This window comes from Anarhichas minor, unplaced genomic scaffold, assembly GCF_050575085.1.
Source record: "Anarhichas minor isolate MPS153535 unplaced genomic scaffold, ASM5057508v1 ptg000136l, whole genome shotgun sequence".
Classification (NCBI taxonomy): Eukaryota; Metazoa; Chordata; class Actinopteri; order Perciformes; family Anarhichadidae; genus Anarhichas; species Anarhichas minor.
This window is the reverse complement of record NW_027466582.1, coordinates 4,878,502-4,895,747: the sequence shown is the minus strand read 5'-3', so window position 1 is coordinate 4,895,747 and position 17,246 is coordinate 4,878,502. Positions and strand designations below refer to the sequence as shown.

Sequence of the window (17,246 nt, the reverse complement as noted above, 5' to 3'; positions counted from 1 at the left end):
TTACTATGTACAGACAATCATTGTGTGTGTTTGTCTGCATATTAGGGAATAGAAACAGCCTGAGAGCATGTTGATGTTCACCTGAATAGTACCTCTGCAATTACAGATGAGATCTTGTAGAGGTAAATTTGTCCATAGTTCAAGATAACTTGCTCTTGTGATTGTGGAGTATAGGGCAACCATCCACCATCGCAATCACCCGCTAGTCTTGCAGTATTTGCGAGTTTTCATCCTCCAATGATCACCAGTTGATAACCTCGTGTTGAAGCTTTGATATTAGATGTAACCTCCTGGTCTCACGGAGACTGAGCAGTGCTGGAATCATTGGTTTCTCTGAGCAGCATGTGGAGCAAATCCTGTTTAACAGACACATCGGTTGTTTGGTTTATCCTGGCTCAGACCCAGCAGTCTCAACCTGTATACGCAGTGTGAAGCATGGCTTAACTTACTGTACACTTAGAAAAACAGGATTGGTTTCTGTCCAACAAATGATTTCGGACAGTCTGCCAGGTTTGGGCTAATCTTGTGGTTGGTGATCCTATTTTGGTCCCTCACCTTGCTTGAAAATCTTGGCTTCCACTGTATTGATTTGTTTCTGGGTTTCTGAGTTTGTAACTTCATTTAGATGTGACAAAACCGAAAAAACAACACGATAATAGGCAGGGCCGTGTTCTCGTTCATGCTGATTGAATTCATTCTAACCCTCATATCCTCACCACTTAAAGTTATAACCCTAAAGATTTCCATGAAACCTTCACACACACATTTCACAGGAAATGAGGCATGCATGCGTTACTGTCTGTAATTTTATCTCACTGATATCAGCCTCATTGCTCACTGCTCACTCACCTAACCCTGTATCAGGGCTGCAAATCCAACATTTCCTACTGCTGCGTCCAACCAGCCACTTTCATGTGAAGCAAGCATTGTTTGTTGTGGATCCCTTGGGCGGGGGGGAAGGCAATTTGAATCCAGCATGGGAACAATGAAAACTACTGTCTAAAGAGGTCATTACAGAATATAAATACATTGAATGGCTTTTGCAGATATAATACTATAAATACCAACTATAAATGGTATCAAAAATGAGGTTTGATTTCATGAAAAAAAATCTTGAGGGTTGTAACTTTAAGAACCAATTTCAGGCAGTTTCTCTAAAGAACACAAGCAGGTTTTAATACTTCCTTATGTCCATTCATTCCCATGCCTGCCTATTCCCATGCCACACTGCATTTCCAGGGCTCTGTGTGTTGGCTGTAATTGTCCAAACAAAAGGGCCTCGGTCTGGAGTCACATGCTTCATCAGCAGCGGTGATTTCAGCTGTCTGGCGCTCTGCCCTTCTGGCTAATGTAGTGCACCAACAGAAACGGGAGGGAGAGTGGGGTGACTTTTTTTTTTTTTTTTTTTTTTTACAGAGTACCCCACACAGAAGAGAACACACAAGGACGGCCCCTCACCAACCCATCCACTCACACAGACAAACACACTTTGAGCTTGTGGCTCAGGATGTCACCCCATTAGAGTTGGCAGTATAGGTGGAAGTTTTGGAGTTGGAGGCCACAGAGTGACCCACACAGACACACAACTCCGGTTCTGTTTCCCAATTGGACAGGAGGGGGAAGTAATACTTGGAGTGAAGCGTCCTGTTTCTGTCCTGGTCCCGCTGCTCTGGGAAACTCACCTCCCAGGCGACCAGCGTTGCCACGGCACTAATCCTGACGGACAAAAGATGGGAGTGCCACAGAGCACGATGCTGCCAGACGCTCTCATTGGCTGGCACCACCCCACGCGATGCTGTGATTGGCCAGCGCTATGTTTATATACAAATTGGAGCAGTCAGAGGTCACATCCATCGATCTTGGTGGTGACATGAAGGAAACCTGACCTCAAAACCTCAGAACTCTAAATGGGGTTTATTCCTATTTGATACACACACACACACACACATAGGGGCTGTTTCTCAAGTTCAGTGGCCTGGGAGTGCAGAATTATGTGAATACTGAGAGAGGGCGTGAAGTGACTAAATAATAGTGTCTGTGGTATACAAAAGAACAGACGACAACAATACCAAGAATGCATTGAGGGCACTGAGTTCAGTGGGTTGCACACCTACATGCAAACAGAGGTTTTGGATTAAGACTGGGTAAATATTTTGATCCAGAGAAAGGCGTGTTGTGTAAACTAGTAATACCGTACAGGCTAAATTACTGCGGTTTCATTTGACCTGTGGTGCCGACAAATTGTTGGAAATGGATAATTATTATCATCCGTTTTCCTCAAATTTCAAAGCGTATTGTTTTCAGTTAATACTCTCCTCACACTGTACTTTCGAAATCTAGTATCGTCACTTTCCGTTGACAAATGGAAAACAGATTACAAATAAATTGTCCATGCTAACATGGCGGCTAATATTAGCTTGTTGCAGATATATCCGCATCGGTGTACATGTCGCCCAATAAGAAATTCCAGTACAGAAATGCCAAAGATATGTTTACGGTCATTTAGAAAACAGTGTCTCATTAATATTCTGTCCTTTTTTCCACTGTTAAGTTTCCTGCTTACATATCTTGGTCACAGCTCTGTAAAGGAATAGTTTGACCACATAGGGAAATCGCTTATTTGCTGAGACGATTGATACTGTTCTCGTGTCTGCACTGAATGAGAAGCTGCTGACAGTTAGCTTTGCACAAACACTGGCAGCAGGTGGTATCCAAAGAAGGTATCTAAAGCTAACAAATGAACACCTTGTTTGTTTAATCTGCACGAACATCTCTCCTTACTACTGTATATTTAGAGTGGCAACGATTGTCTCATCTAACGCTCAGCAAGAAAGAAAATATTTCTTTCTAACACTTATTTTAAAGGTTTGTAATTTCTAAATATTGTGTTCTGTAAAAAGAGACTAAAAAATGTTTTTAGCCAGGAGGGAAATTTATGATTCAGCATTTTTAGATCTTCTCCCTTGTGAGGGACTGAAGGTCAGGCCGACTTCTTTATGACCATGCCTTTATCCAACTTGAGTATCCCTTTAAGTGTCTGAGTGAGAGGAACTGCTTAGGTGTTCAGTTGTAGAGCATAATGTCTGTGAAAACATCTGGCTGAGCTGTTTCAACATCAGATGCCACAAACCGCTCCCAGTTTGCATGTCATTGGAGCAAACTTTCACACACCCATTACTAAAAGCCCGAAACCATGTGGGCCGAAACTGAGCCAGTGAATTTGGGGTGTGTTTAACTTTGGGTCACAGTTTGGGTTTTTGGAAAGCTGTACAGAGCTGCTTCCCAGGCTCCTGCAGCCATAACGTCCACATTTCTCCCGCTCCGCTGAGCTCGCAGGAAATGGTCTTCTGTAACAGCAAGTGCATTAAACACACACTTCATACTCACAACCCATAGACAATATATCAGGTATCTAATATCAAACGCTCATCTCGTTCCCAGCTCATCCTTGGAGCCACATGAGGATATCTGCAAGTTATTAGTGCCCCCGCATCCTGACCCTGCACAGCTTTCTCATGTGACTTTGTTGAGGTATGTCTGTTCAAATCTGTCTCCAAGTCTCTTTGTATGGGGGTCGTGCAGTGCACGTTTTTGTGATTATTAGATTTTCATAAAAAAAAAAAGCTATATTGTGGGTTTTATTATTACTTTTGGCATACTGGAGATCAGCACGGAGAACACTATTTTTGTTTTATTGCTTAATCACACACACGCGCACACCACCAACAAGAGAGATTGTTTTGAAATACTTAATCTTTGTCCGACATTAGCGCAATCAATAACCTTTGTTCACTCAGATCTTACAAAATTGATAAAACCATATAAAAAAAAGTGTTTTTTAAAATCTCTTTATAAACAATCTTTAAACCTTGTGTGTGCCCGGTGACTAAACATGCTGTTATTAGCAGCAGCTTAAGTGGGATGACACATTGTGACTTTTAAGTATGTAGAATAATGAAACCCAGAAACAAAGTGTGTCAGATACTTGCTGTTAAGCTATAAAGAAGCGTTTCAGTTGCTGCTGTTCCTGATTTTATTGGGCAATTTCAAGAACTATTGTGAGGCTCCATCAGGGTACAAACCCATCTCTAAACCACAGCTAATAACCTATATATGTTGTTAGCTTATCACTTCATTACCCATATTTAACAACTACACTAATCACCACAGAATGTTAAAAGTCCTCAAATGACAATAGAGGTTGTTATTAGCTGAGGCAGGTACCGTGGTGAGAAAGGGGAAAAGGGCAGAGAAAAGAGGAAGCAAAAGAAAAGGGAGACAATAGCGAAAGATCAGGTGAGGAGGTGGAGCTACTGGAATTGTCGCCTCATACCAATGTCGGAATAAGTTAAGAATCCTCAATGAAACACTGCGCATTTGTCCTTTTTCCACTTCTGTGGATTTACGACCCCACTGCAGCTCAACAGTGCCCCCAAATGGCAAGACTGTAAAGTTGTTCCCGTTTGTATTCTAAAACTGCATGAAGGAATGTTGACATTTTATTCACCCTGTACAAAGCTAAAAGTTCACCTTAACATATTCAATCTGAAGACATCATCAATCACTGTGCAGTTACACATTTGCCTTTAAAATGTAGTTCCTTATTAGAATGCACATTTAAAAAAGCTGCAAAAACATAACTTCAGAGTACATTAAATACAAATAAACCTTGACCTGTGTGAAACGCTCCTTCATTAAATGGTACAGCAAGATTGTCTTATCTTGAACAATCATATCTAATGGCTGTCACCATTGTCACATGTAGACTAAACAAAAATGTTTGGTTGCAAAACCCCAGCAATACTGATACAAATGCTCTCTTGTCTAATTACAAATCTATTAAGTAGACACAAAACAGCGCTCTCTTGATACAGAAAGTGCATTATGAACATGAGGCAGTATTAATTATTCCCATGGCAGGCAGGTGTTGTCCCCAAAAAGCATCACAAAAAAGGCACTGTGAAGAAATCTAAACAAAATAACAAGCAGCAAACAGAAAGCTCTGCATGTCCACCTCTTTGGCGTCAGTGTTGCTGGCTTGATTGTTCTGGTAATTCTTGCATAATAAGCTTCAGCACGTGCAAATAATGGACTCCGGTGTTGGAATCCAACATCGTGGCTTGTTTGAAATGGCAAGTTTTGGCAAAACAGTCCTTGGTCAATTGGCGAGAAAATCCTCATAAAGAAAGTACTTTTCAAATAGAAGACTCTGAGGGTTTGTCATGGATGTGTGCGCTATGCTGATCAAGTGCAAATAATGACCCGAATATCAAATAAATTCCTATTTACCGTCTTTCCTGTAAGAAGCAATTCAAATTCAACACACTGTCCCCCATTCATGAGAATTCTACATTTGCATAATTATGCTCCAACAATGCCATATAAGGCTGCGCGTCCTGCCTCACTTCCTGTATTGAAGTCCTGCTCTCGGGGATCCGTAAAGGAAAGTCTATCATTTTTTTAACAGCAGAATTAAGGGACCTGCTATCGTCGAGCAATGTGGGAAAATAATGAGTGCTTTCAATTTGGCGCGTCACCTGAGGGTCCGATATGAAAAATGTCTCGCCACAGCAACACTATCAATGACGAGAGGGGTCAAATAAATTAATTAATTTTGCTGTTTGAAATGTTCATGTTGATATTGTAGTGTTAGACAATTTAAACTATTGGTGATATCGTTAGGCTAAATTAATACATATAGAATCATATTAGCCTATAATTCCAATTGCAGAGTCTAACAGGATAATGTCAATATAATTATGAAGTGTAATATATATAGGGTTTTTAAGAAGACTAATTGCACGACTCCAACGACAGGTCTTGTGATCGTACCCAAGAGAAAATTCTAAATACAAGGAAATTGGTAAACACGTCTAGTTTTCCTAAATCACTCGTACAAGCCACTTAACGGACAAACCTGTTCGTACGAGTGGTTCTTGCATGAGGCCCTTTATGAATAAAGCAGATTTATGGTCAGGAGTCGTGGGCATCCTGACTCCAAAGCTTTGAGTCAGAGTTGAAAAACGCTGATTCAGCCATCTGACATATAGCCCGGCAGGGGGCTGGAGCCGTGGACCGGGCTGGAGCCGTGGACCGGGCTGGAGCCGTGGACCGGGCTGGAGCCGTGGACCGGGCTGGAGCCGTGGACCGGGCTGGAGCCGTGGACCGGGCTGCCCTCTGTAGAGCCGTAAAACTGCTGAGGTTTAGACCCCTGTTGTGTGCTGGCAGGTGATTTGGGATTAAGCACTCTGGGAAGGTAGACCTGTAATTACACAACACAAAAGAGATGAGTACTGAAAACAAACAAAGGGCTCTTAAGGGCGTTTTTCAACATTCAGTTGTGTATTCTTTTATCTTCCCTGATATAACTCCTGTATATGACGCAATACTGCATGCAATGCCCAAAGTATGGTTTTGATACAAAACAATGTTGAAGGGAAAGAAAAAAAAAATCCTCAAAATGTACGAGACAGACTGGGTGATTTGAACTTGCAAGAACAGCTCATTGTGAACAATCAGGTCTTTAGCATGTTGTTCAGAAACCAAAGATGAAACATTGACCTCAATAGCTCTGGTATTTTACGTTGTTAATGAATAACAAACCAGAGAGGGGACAAATAGCGTTATAGAATTTACGGCAAAGCTCAGGTGAGCCCTGAATACATCTGATCTTTCTATTCATACTGTGGACTTTGTTATGGAACAAGTACAGTACCGTGGTGTTTTCTTCCACTCCCTCTACTGTATCCTCGTCCTCCTCTTTCACCTGCAAAAGAACACAAACAATATGAACGCTCAGTGGGAGGCATGACTAAGAAGTGACAGCATATGCACACGAAACCGAACACTCACCGCATAGTTGTGTGGACTGAGGTGCTTGAAATGGCCAAAGCAGGTGGAGCTGAGGCAGATCAAGACAGTGATGCACAGGATCACCAGTGTGAATAGAGATGTGGCAGTCCAGAAACCTGAAACACCACACATGTACACGCACACACACAAATCGTTTAAACAGTGGCATAGGGTTTGACTTTCTATGTAGCTGCATGCGAACACCTACATGTAGTTTATATCGTAACACATTCTGTCGTCAGGCCAGAAATCTTGCATTTTAAGTGTCCTCTTAGTGAATCTCAGGTCACTTTACTGATGTTAACTTTCTCCAGGTTGAGCACACACTTGTCCTACCTGCTCTGAGGACAGAAAAGAAGTAAATCCATATTAGGCAGATGATGGGTGCAGCCAGAGCTTGATTGACAGCTCCCAGGTGGACATGGCGGTCTATGCGAGCGGGCAGGTAAGAGAAGTACATGTTGTGTTTGTCCACCAGGTGCTTCAGTATCATGTACAGGAGACCTGATAAGAGTCAGACACACAGCCATTTTAAAACCCCACGGTAGAAGGGACAGGAAATATGCTGCATGTATAGAAGTGTGTAATGGACACTGGGGTCTCTGGCAAACGCAGTCGAGATGTCAGATAGATCTGCTGATGATACGCCGTGTATTTGATGGACTGTGATTCATGATTCAAGATGGTTTTTGTCACACCAGTTATACCAGTACAATCGTGTGAAATGCTTTTGCTGGGAAGCTCTATTAAAGAAAAAAATAGTAAATATAAAAAGACATCTAAAATATAATACAGTAAATGTAATACTAAGAATCTAAGAAAAAGAAAAAAATGGAGAGGTTGCATATTGCAAAGGGTTGGATTGATTGTGTGCGAGTGCGTGCTTGTGTACAGCCTCATAACTACTCACCAAAAGGCACGATGATGGGACATATGATGCTGTAAGCCATGATGACAGTGAACACGCATAGGGACCAGCCATACATGGCTCCAAATTCATACGCATAGGCCTGATTCTGTAAACAGAAGTCAAAGAAAATGAGTTGACATGCAAATGTTGAGGTAAGACTGAAAATAAGGCAAACAAACAAAATTCTGTCTATTTATTGCAAAAATAATAATGTATGTGGGCAGGACTCAATACACAAGTGGGCCCTGGTGTTCTGTTTTCCAGACATTGATATACAGTAAAACACATCACTGACTTCTAGGTGTAGTGTTCCTTTGATGGACAACGCCTTTACAAACCTGTTTTACATATTTCCTTTCAGCAGCAGAGCGCGCCAACGCCATACGAATGGTGTAAAGCAGCAGCCCTGGCAATCGCAGCAACTCCATCCCAGAGCCCACCAGCGCCGCTGTGATCACATAGTTGACAAAAAACGCGCCTTGGTCAGGTAAGAACACGCACCTGGTGGAAGGGAAAACAAAAAGAGGAAAGAAAGGATGACTATAAAGCAATGAGAAAAGGATTAAATGATTCATGAAAAGAAGGAATTTGAAGAAAGTAAACTCAGTCCACTCTTATCATCGGTTTTAACAAACTTTAGGAAAACTGAAATAAGCAATCTGAAGAAGAAATTATAAAATATGAAACTAGATCATAAAACAATGCAGTCTTGAGTGAGTGCAACAATAGCTGGTCACACATTGCAACTAAATAGATAATGAGTAAATAAATAGCAACTTGCATCATAAAATTGGACCTGTACGATACGAGTCTCTTTTTAATGAAGTTACCATCAATGTGAGAACAATAGCCGTAAAATCCATAATTCAAATGAATTAGTTAGTTTACTTTTCTTTCTTTTCTTCTTTTAAAAAGCAAGACAGACAAAAAACAGGGATTACTTACTCGAACCTCAGTTTCCCATCGGAGAGAAACTCTTTATCAAACAGCCAGCGGAAAAACACCGCAAGACTAAAAACAGAAGGAACGATAGAAAAAGTAAGGCAAGCTTCTTCCTGAATTACATTTGACCAAAATGTATCCATTATCCTGGGAGGGACATTTTTAGTTTTTTTTAATAAACAGTAAAATACCAAATAAAAAAGTGAATGTACCTACAACGTGTCAATTGCAAATCACGTCTTCCCCATTTATGAATCACTGTATCTGAAGATATACTGATTGCTACAGTAAACAGCAACTAAAGTATTACTGAAAAAGAAACAATAAACCTAGAAGCTGGGCAACAAATTACCTCGTGAGTCCCAGCGAGGGGAGGATCAGCACCATGAAGAGCAAGAAGAAGTACAGTTTACGCATTATGCTCAGCTGCTCACTGGACCTGAGACACAGATGGCACGAGATCACAACATTTCCTCCACTAACAGAAATCAATCACTGCACTACCAATATGTGTGTAAGTGTAACACCTGCTCCAGTGTCGCTCTCCAATTGTAGAATAGTAAACTATGGTAGGCAGCAAGGCAGAGAAGGCCCACAGCAGGAGAGTGGGGAAGAACTGACTTACGATAGGGCTCTAGGGTGGAAAACAAAAACCTGTCGATTTTACGGATCTGGAAGCATAAATTGTGACAAGTAGGTGTCTGCATGTGAAAGTCTCACGTTGAGATAGTAGATAGGCAGAGTCACGTTGAACTTGTCCAGGGTGCTGATAATGATGGTGGGAGTCGTGAGGAAGGTGAGCAGGAAGAAAAGGAAAAAGTTGATCATCAAGTAGCGCATGAACCAGCGAATACCTCTCACTGACAGATTCTCCCTGTAGGAAGGGGAAATAGGAAAAACAGAAACAACAACAGTTACACACACAGAGGCAGCGCAACGTAGAGAAAACATACCAGTGTGGAGTACAAACTAATTCCTCCCAAGCTGACTTCTATTTCTCTTCCTCTGGGAACTAAATCAAAATGTTTACATATATATATATATATATATATGGGTATTTTGGGGATGTCCCAAGTATTAAATCTAATTGGCAATTAATCGTTTTCCACTTTTATGAATTACATCTGAAAGAAAATTTCAAAAACATTTTTCTACTTATTATTAAATTGGAATCATGCATGTGGCCATCATAATTCAATAAAACAATAAAACCACATGATTCCACTAAAAGTCGGTTAATGATAATATTGAATTATTGCCCAGCCCTATGGGCACCAGTGCTATAAATACCAATTCATATGATCTGCAAGGAGCACATACTGTGTGAAGAGTTGGCGTTTCAGGCCTTACCAATACACGTTTTTTGGATGGGGTGCAAAGCTGACGCTCCACTTGTTCACTTCCAGAGTTCCACTCTCCGATGAAGGTTGGGGCACTCTCCCGCAACAGCAGCTTGTGCGACCACACTCGAGTGCATTGAAGTCTTTCAAAATGCTGAGGTGAGTAAATGACAGCTGTTAGTGACACACATTAACCAGCTTTCAGCGATGGCAGCGGCCAAAAGGCCTGCGTCCAGTAAAAAAAAGTCATGTGGTGACCATAAAACCGAGAGATCGCCGTCTTGATCAGTCAGAAACAAAGAGTCAGCCGACATAATACTGCTGCTTCTACACCGTCGGACAACTACTCATTGCAGAAAAACATTGGCACATGATGCAGCCAATCATCTCTTGTTATGACAGTCATGTGCAAACACAATTTGAAAAGTGGAAACTGTAGCAATAAATGGCAGAATAAATCCCTATGGAGTTGGATCAACTAAAACTATTTCACAACTAGAATTAACTCCTTGCGGTTGTATGCCTCCTACAGCCAGTATAGTTGCCGTTTACATCCACGTCTGTCCAAAATGTCACCACGTTATCATTTAACCCGGTAGAAATGTGTGTGAAATTGTCATAATTTGCGTATGAATTCTTGAGTTACAGCAAAAAAAAGTGTTTTATGAGGTCACAGTGGCCCCGACCATTGAAAGACTTTGCTCAAGGCAAAAGACATTGTGTTCCCAATAAACCGGACAAACAACCTGCAAACACAACGGCGACAGCCTTGGCCAGAGGCATAGATTGTATTATTATTATCACGTGTCAGGTAATACAGATGTTCCTGCTATTTACTTGTCCTGTACAGTAAAATACACACGCGAGCACCGACAGAAAAAGACACCTTTAAATTGGTACTCACTACTTGGCCATAGCCTCGGTCTGCAAGGTGACGAAGGCCATCCCCAGGGGGCGCTGTGGCACCAGTTCCGCCTCTTTCCTCACCTCTTCCAGCAGGTCTTTCTCTTTAGTGCTGTAGTACTCTATGGCATCAACCTGAAGAAACACACGCTTTACTTGAAACCACCTTTATTTAAATCTTGGTGTAAAATTGTTCCCGCTTCCTTCATTTACTGCCACTGTAAATTAATACGACCAATGCTACCCTTTTTCATTCCATCACAAGTCAGAACAAACCAAAAACGCTGCATTTGCTTTTACTTTTCTTCTTCTTCTTCTTCTTCTTCTTCATCTTCTTCATCTAGACACCCTGTACCAAACTGTCTAGCTTCTGGTCCATCTCACCTTCTCAGGTTTGCCGCAGCAACAGAGTTGACTACACAAGCGTGGGTTAATCAATTCACGTTTCCCTGTTTTCCCCAGGGCACGCTCATAGTAGCACAGGTTCTTTCCTGCTCGCATCCTGGTGTGAAGATAATTAACAGACAAACAAACGCATATAATAAATAAATATGTATCAAGCTTGAGTAAATATCCCTCAACATTTTAAACACACAGTTCTATGCCTGGAATATGCTTCACATGCTGCTGCTTGCAACTATTTCCTCTGCGTTTAAAACCTGAAACCATTTAAATATTAAAGAGAAAGTAATGTGTGGTTGCATAAAAGTAAAATAATGAGCTAAAAGATGCTAAAAAGCTCAGTAGAGCTGCTGAGTTAGGGTGTAAATTCTCTCTATGAGTTTGTCACTGCACACAGAACTTAGATACACAGTTAAAATGAAAAATATGTATTTTGTTGCTTATTGTTCTGATGTCTTACCTTTCCTTATCAAGGTACATAAGCTTGGCCACGTCATAGCCCAGGGTCACAGCACACACGCGACAGGTAGGGTACGCCTCTCTACACAAACACAGTGCTGACAGTGACGAACGGAGCAGATGGCTCCGATTTATGGGAACATGCAAGGACACCGCGTCGAGAGGAAAGTTCAGCTTCATTCAATTCAATACTACTCACGTGAAATGAGTCTTTAAGTCTTCGTCTGTTGCCGCTTTGGGGACCGAACACACAAACAACGTGTTTCTGGTCTACAAACAGAAAGACAGACTGGCAGTTACCATCACAGCTAAGCGACACTCAGCATATACTGAACATAATTAAACACTAATCTGACTTTCATCACACGGGTGAAATATAGATAGAGAGAGTAAAACAAGTAACGTGGACACAGCTGAAATGTATAGGTTTGTGAGAGACATTCAGACCAAACATCTTGTAGTCTAGAAGTCAGAGACTCACCGTCTCTCTGCGCATGTCTTTCATTTGTGACGTGTGATGTCGCAGCAGAACAACCGTCAGGATCAGGTACAGAACTGCAAATACTGTATGCAGCCACAACAGGTCGTTTCTAGAGGCAAAAGTGACAGACACCAAAGGAGCATTTTGTCATGACCAACCCACAACACTTTTGTTTATGTATCCAAACTGTTTTCGTCATACAGTAGTTACCCCTTTTGAAGATTCCCAACAGTTGTCCTTCCAAAACTCTCTGGATCATCACCTGGAAGAGAGAAAAAAAATAAAACACTAAGTATAAATGTTAATAAGAAGAGAGAAGAAAAAGATCAGAATACAAGCAGCCATATCCTGGATTTCACCAAAAAATGTGCTCAAAATCCCCAATTAAAAAAACAAAACATACACACTTTAGGGACAGTGCAGCTCTTGATTGCTTGATTCATATTTAGAACCATCAAAAAATACACACCTGACCCATTCTGTCCATAAAAAAAGCCTTTAAAATATGTAAGCTAACTACAATTTTCACCAACAGACAGATAATCGTGCAAAACGCACCCAGCAGGTGTCCAGTCAAGTTGACAGGCAGTATGATTGTGACGGAGGTGATAGCTATGATCAACAGCAGGATGATCAGATGGCGCTGGAACGACAGGTAGTGAACAGCATCCATGCCACATCTGGCTTTAATCTTCTCCTCACTAAAACACACATAAACACGCACACACACACACACGCACACACACACAAATAAGAAGGGAGCTGGTATACACATCATGATAAAATAGCTCTGGTTGAGGCACAAGTACAGAAACAATGACCAGCACAGTTCACTCACTCCATTCTGATGATGTAAGGCAGCCAAGAGCAGAATCCCTGAACAGAAAGGGAGGTATTGTGATTACATCAACCAACAACGAGGATTATAGTAATAAGGATTATTTGGTAAGTTCTTCATGATTCAAGACTGGTTTGAAAGTATTACAAAAGTGCTTTGATATCTTAAAAATGAAGTGTTGACAAAGTGAAAAGACCTGATGCGACTGTATGCCTTGTGGTGATTTTGGTGCTGAAACTGATGACAAAGATTTTCTTTTACCTACCAATTCATTGTCAAAGTCATCCCCGCTGGATGACATGTGTCCATAGCGGCGGCGTGTTGACTCGGTGAACCTGACACACAAAAGTACAGAGTCAAGGAAAAAGATTCATCTGAACTTCACATCTGATATCTGTCCTATGACAAATGCGTGTGAGATCAGGAACTGACCCGTCCTTGTCGGCCACTAACGCCAGACGCCCATAGTCCCAGAACTTCCTCCTGATAATAGAGAAGATACTCAGCAGCACCTGTAGGTGGCACCGGGAGAAGAACCAATCAGCTTTCACCTCATGCACACAAAATAACCTAAATATGCCTTGACACAAATAAAGCAGTGGTTAGTAAAAAAAAAAAAGCAATAAGTTAATGTATTTCTTTATATTGCAAAATTGAAAAAACTTTCTCTATTGAGAAAATATGAAGCATTTTGGCAGGGATTGTCTCTTGCCTAAAGGGATATTACATAAAGACTTCCAGTCTTCTCTCACTTGATCACACCACAGGCAGGCAGACACCGTACATTTTTAGACATACCAAAAAGACGCAGAAATCGAGCAGTAGCACAATAGGCACTCCTCCGAAGCGGACTTCATTGAATACACCCCTCTTTCCGTTGAGGCAGCTCTTGTTGTTTGCGAACCCAGAGGGAGTGGTACCATTTGTGGCCTCTAGGGGCCACTGGTCCAGCCACGGGGAAGACATCACCGGAGGGGAGCCAGCAGTTTGTCTGCAGAGATTGACAGTAGTATATATTGAGAAGCAACCTCCCGGAGTCAAAGCTGCTCCCACAGCAAGAAGGAAAATATTAGTGCTGCAAGTAACAAATCCTTTCATTATTTTCTTTTGATTAATTGTTGTTGACAAAATGTCTGAAAAATGTAGGTCACGGTTTCCAAGAGCCCAGCTGACGTCTTCAAATTGCTTGTTTCGTCCAATCAGTACAGCACCAGTACAAAAACGCTAAAAAATTGTTTAAACCTTAACTTAGCTCTGGCTATTCATCTTCCCCTTAATTATACAGCAGAAGGGATCCTCTCTGGTTTCATTTGATCATATTTAATATCCTTGGATTATTTTTACAGATGAATATCCTGTGTGCAGCTTTTTGTACCTGGTGCAGCTGTATTACTTTACATGTTGTTGGGCAGTTTATTCTACAACAATGCATTATTTTACAAACTGACCAGTGTTTTGTATGTTGAGTGTAATTCTTCAAAGTAAATGTGGAGGAGGAAAAAGTGCAATATTCACACATGAATTGAAATAGAGCAGCACATACGAACATAAATAAAGAAGTACTGAAACATGTACTTAAGCACAGTACTTGAGTAAGTGTAGTCTACATTACACTACTGTTTGTTTAGTTTAACACCACTTGTGTATATTCTGAAAGACATGTGTACCATCATAATTACGACTATGGTTTTGAATTTTTCTATGTTTGAACTCAGAATTCGGGGATTTTGTCACGCTGAGCCATGACTTGGCCCCGGCAGCGAAGATAAAAACAACCGTCTGTGTAGTGTCAGTACTGGAGTCCATATCAAATCCCACTCGTCACAAGCTATTAACAAGGCTGCTCGCGCCCCACCCACCTTCCATAAAGTAGATGAACGACGTTCCTTGAGTCACGCGGGCGCAATTGAAACATTGTTTCAATTAAACCACCCTGACATTAAAACTGACGCGTAACTAAAAGCACAACTAATGCCATCTGTCTGCTCTTAGTTTGACAGGGGACAATTATTCTCCCCTTAGTACGAAGTGAAACCTCTTATTTTTGACGCAGCTGTTTACTTATTCAGACAATTTGACTGAACACACACTGTGACATGCGGTTACTGTTATGATAGATTCACCAGCTTAAGGTGAAACATACGTGTATTCTTTACAGGTTTTTAAAGCAACAGTTACGTGGAAGCTAAAGAGTGCAGAGGTTAGACGTAAAGATTGCTAATGCTATAATGAGGTAAGCAAAAGTTTGCCAACGGGCTATGACAACATCCGCTACCACAACTTCCTATATTGTCCGAAAATGGCACGATTCGTGTTTCCACGTTGCCTACGCGCATGTGTGTCATGTAGTCTGTCCTACCTGTATGCTTGTTTTTTGTATTCCTGTGCGAGGGAAACTTCTTTCAACAGTAAATACGAGAAATATGATGGTCTCCGCTCCCTTCCCCTTTATGTTCCGCATATGCGCAGACGCAGCTGTCTCGAGCCACTCCAGACAGAAACAGCAAGGACCTCCCTCTGTTTCTCCTGTGTACTTCTTAACGCTATAGGAGTTAGTTGTAAGAGTTTCCACTGAATAACGAGGGAGAAAACAATGACGAATGGCTCGGCCTCTATGTGATTCAATGGCACTATTTTCAGAGCAATGAAGCATTGAGATATTTTACTAAATAGGTAAATACCACAAGCAATAAAAAATATTTTATTTATAATTGTAAGTATGATGCACAAAAACAAAAAGTAAAGGAGAGTTCAATAATAATCATTATGATTAGCATTGTATCATTATTGCGAACATAAATTGTATATTAGCATATAGTCAAAAAACACTACAAGTTCCCATCATAAATGTTTTGTTCAAACCATAAAACAAGAAGGGTTTCTGGAGATTGTCAACTCAAACAATGCATGCTGGGAAGTCTTTTAAAACTTTAATTAATGAGTTCAGTGAAATCTCAGCAGTACATTCATTCAAGTCAAGTTCTAAAGTAGTCTAACTTGAAATTAATAAAACTAATATAGTTACATGAGGTAAATGAGAAAAAACAAGGAGATTCCACCCAATTCCTGTAGGAGTTTCAGTTTTGCTTCATAGAATACCCTCTGAAGTTGGATTTCTGTGTGTTTTGTCCGAGCAAGAACATATAGGAAATGAGCCAAACGGAGACAAGGAAGTACGTTTATTTGCAGTCAACACAATCATTGAAAATAAGTGGCAGAGCAGGCGTCTTTACTTCCTTTAGTAAAGCCCTACACCTTGCTTTTTCTTCTTGCCCAGTTTAAATTGGACGAGATGCTGGACTTGTATCATACTGCTGTCATCAAGCATGGTTGCACTAAATTGTCACCACAATTCTCCTTCCTCATAATGGACATAATTTGCATCGCTAAACTACAGCAGAGCTGGCTAATTAAAACATTTTGTTTAATGTGTCTAACCTTCTGCTGAATCATTCTCATGCAGCCACAGGACTAGCCTAATATTACAGTAACAAGAAGAAAGCCAACGTGTTGCTTTACACATCCACTACCCCAAGTGACACCCAACCGATGCGTCTGTTTTCCCCTGTTTGTAGTCTTTATGCTAAGCTGAGCTGACAGACTTTGTGCTGTAGCTTTATATTACCGTACAAACACGAGAGTCACATCAATCATTTCATCTAACTCTCAGCGTGAAAGCAAATTCATACTTACTGGTGCTATATTTTGGAGAATTATTACATTGTTGCTGATGTACAATACCTCCTGTTAACAGTAATGCTCTGTGATAATTTCATTAGCATTTTGTTTTATATTTAAATGCATTTGATAGTTGAGAATAAAGAGTGTCTCTCTTGGGGTTCAGCTCATTTTCCACAAACATTAGTTAATATGAGTCTTGAAAAGAAAAACTCTTGAAGTCAAAGCAAATCTTCAAATCTCATGAACAATTAAATGATTAATACATTGCAGACTCTGTGAAATTGGTATTTTTCTCTTGTAATCTTCACCTTCTGAAAGCGGGAAGACTGAAATATTTCGACTGATGATCTGTTCAAAAGAACACTCTTTGTTTGGCATCTTTTGTAAAGAAGTGAAACTGATAATGGCTCATGGTGCAGCTGGACAACCAATTCAACA

General features: G+C 40.8%; 1 protein-coding gene across 1 annotated transcript; it reads right to left on the bottom strand.

Annotated features, from left to right (window-relative positions):
* Positions 1 to 4,486: 4,486 nt before the first annotated feature.
* On the bottom strand, positions 4,487 to 15,613 carry tmem63a (transmembrane protein 63A). The gene is made up of 23 exons (XM_076083770.1): positions 15,487 to 15,613; positions 13,926 to 14,118; positions 13,560 to 13,639; positions 13,393 to 13,462; positions 13,128 to 13,165; positions 12,848 to 12,990; positions 12,500 to 12,551; positions 12,290 to 12,398; positions 12,008 to 12,078; positions 11,810 to 11,890; positions 11,332 to 11,449; positions 10,949 to 11,082; positions 10,055 to 10,198; positions 9,425 to 9,578; positions 9,232 to 9,338; positions 9,057 to 9,143; positions 8,708 to 8,773; positions 8,101 to 8,263; positions 7,763 to 7,868; positions 7,189 to 7,356; positions 6,853 to 6,968; positions 6,716 to 6,766; positions 4,487 to 6,262 (listed from the first exon to the last, which is right to left on the bottom strand). The coding sequence occupies exons 2-23, from the start codon at positions 14,091 to 14,093 to the stop codon at positions 6,032 to 6,034; spliced, it is 2,457 nt and encodes an 818-aa protein (XP_075939885.1). The 5' UTR covers positions 14,094 to 14,118; positions 15,487 to 15,613; the 3' UTR covers positions 4,487 to 6,031.
* Positions 15,614 to 17,246: the final 1,633 nt, after the last annotated feature.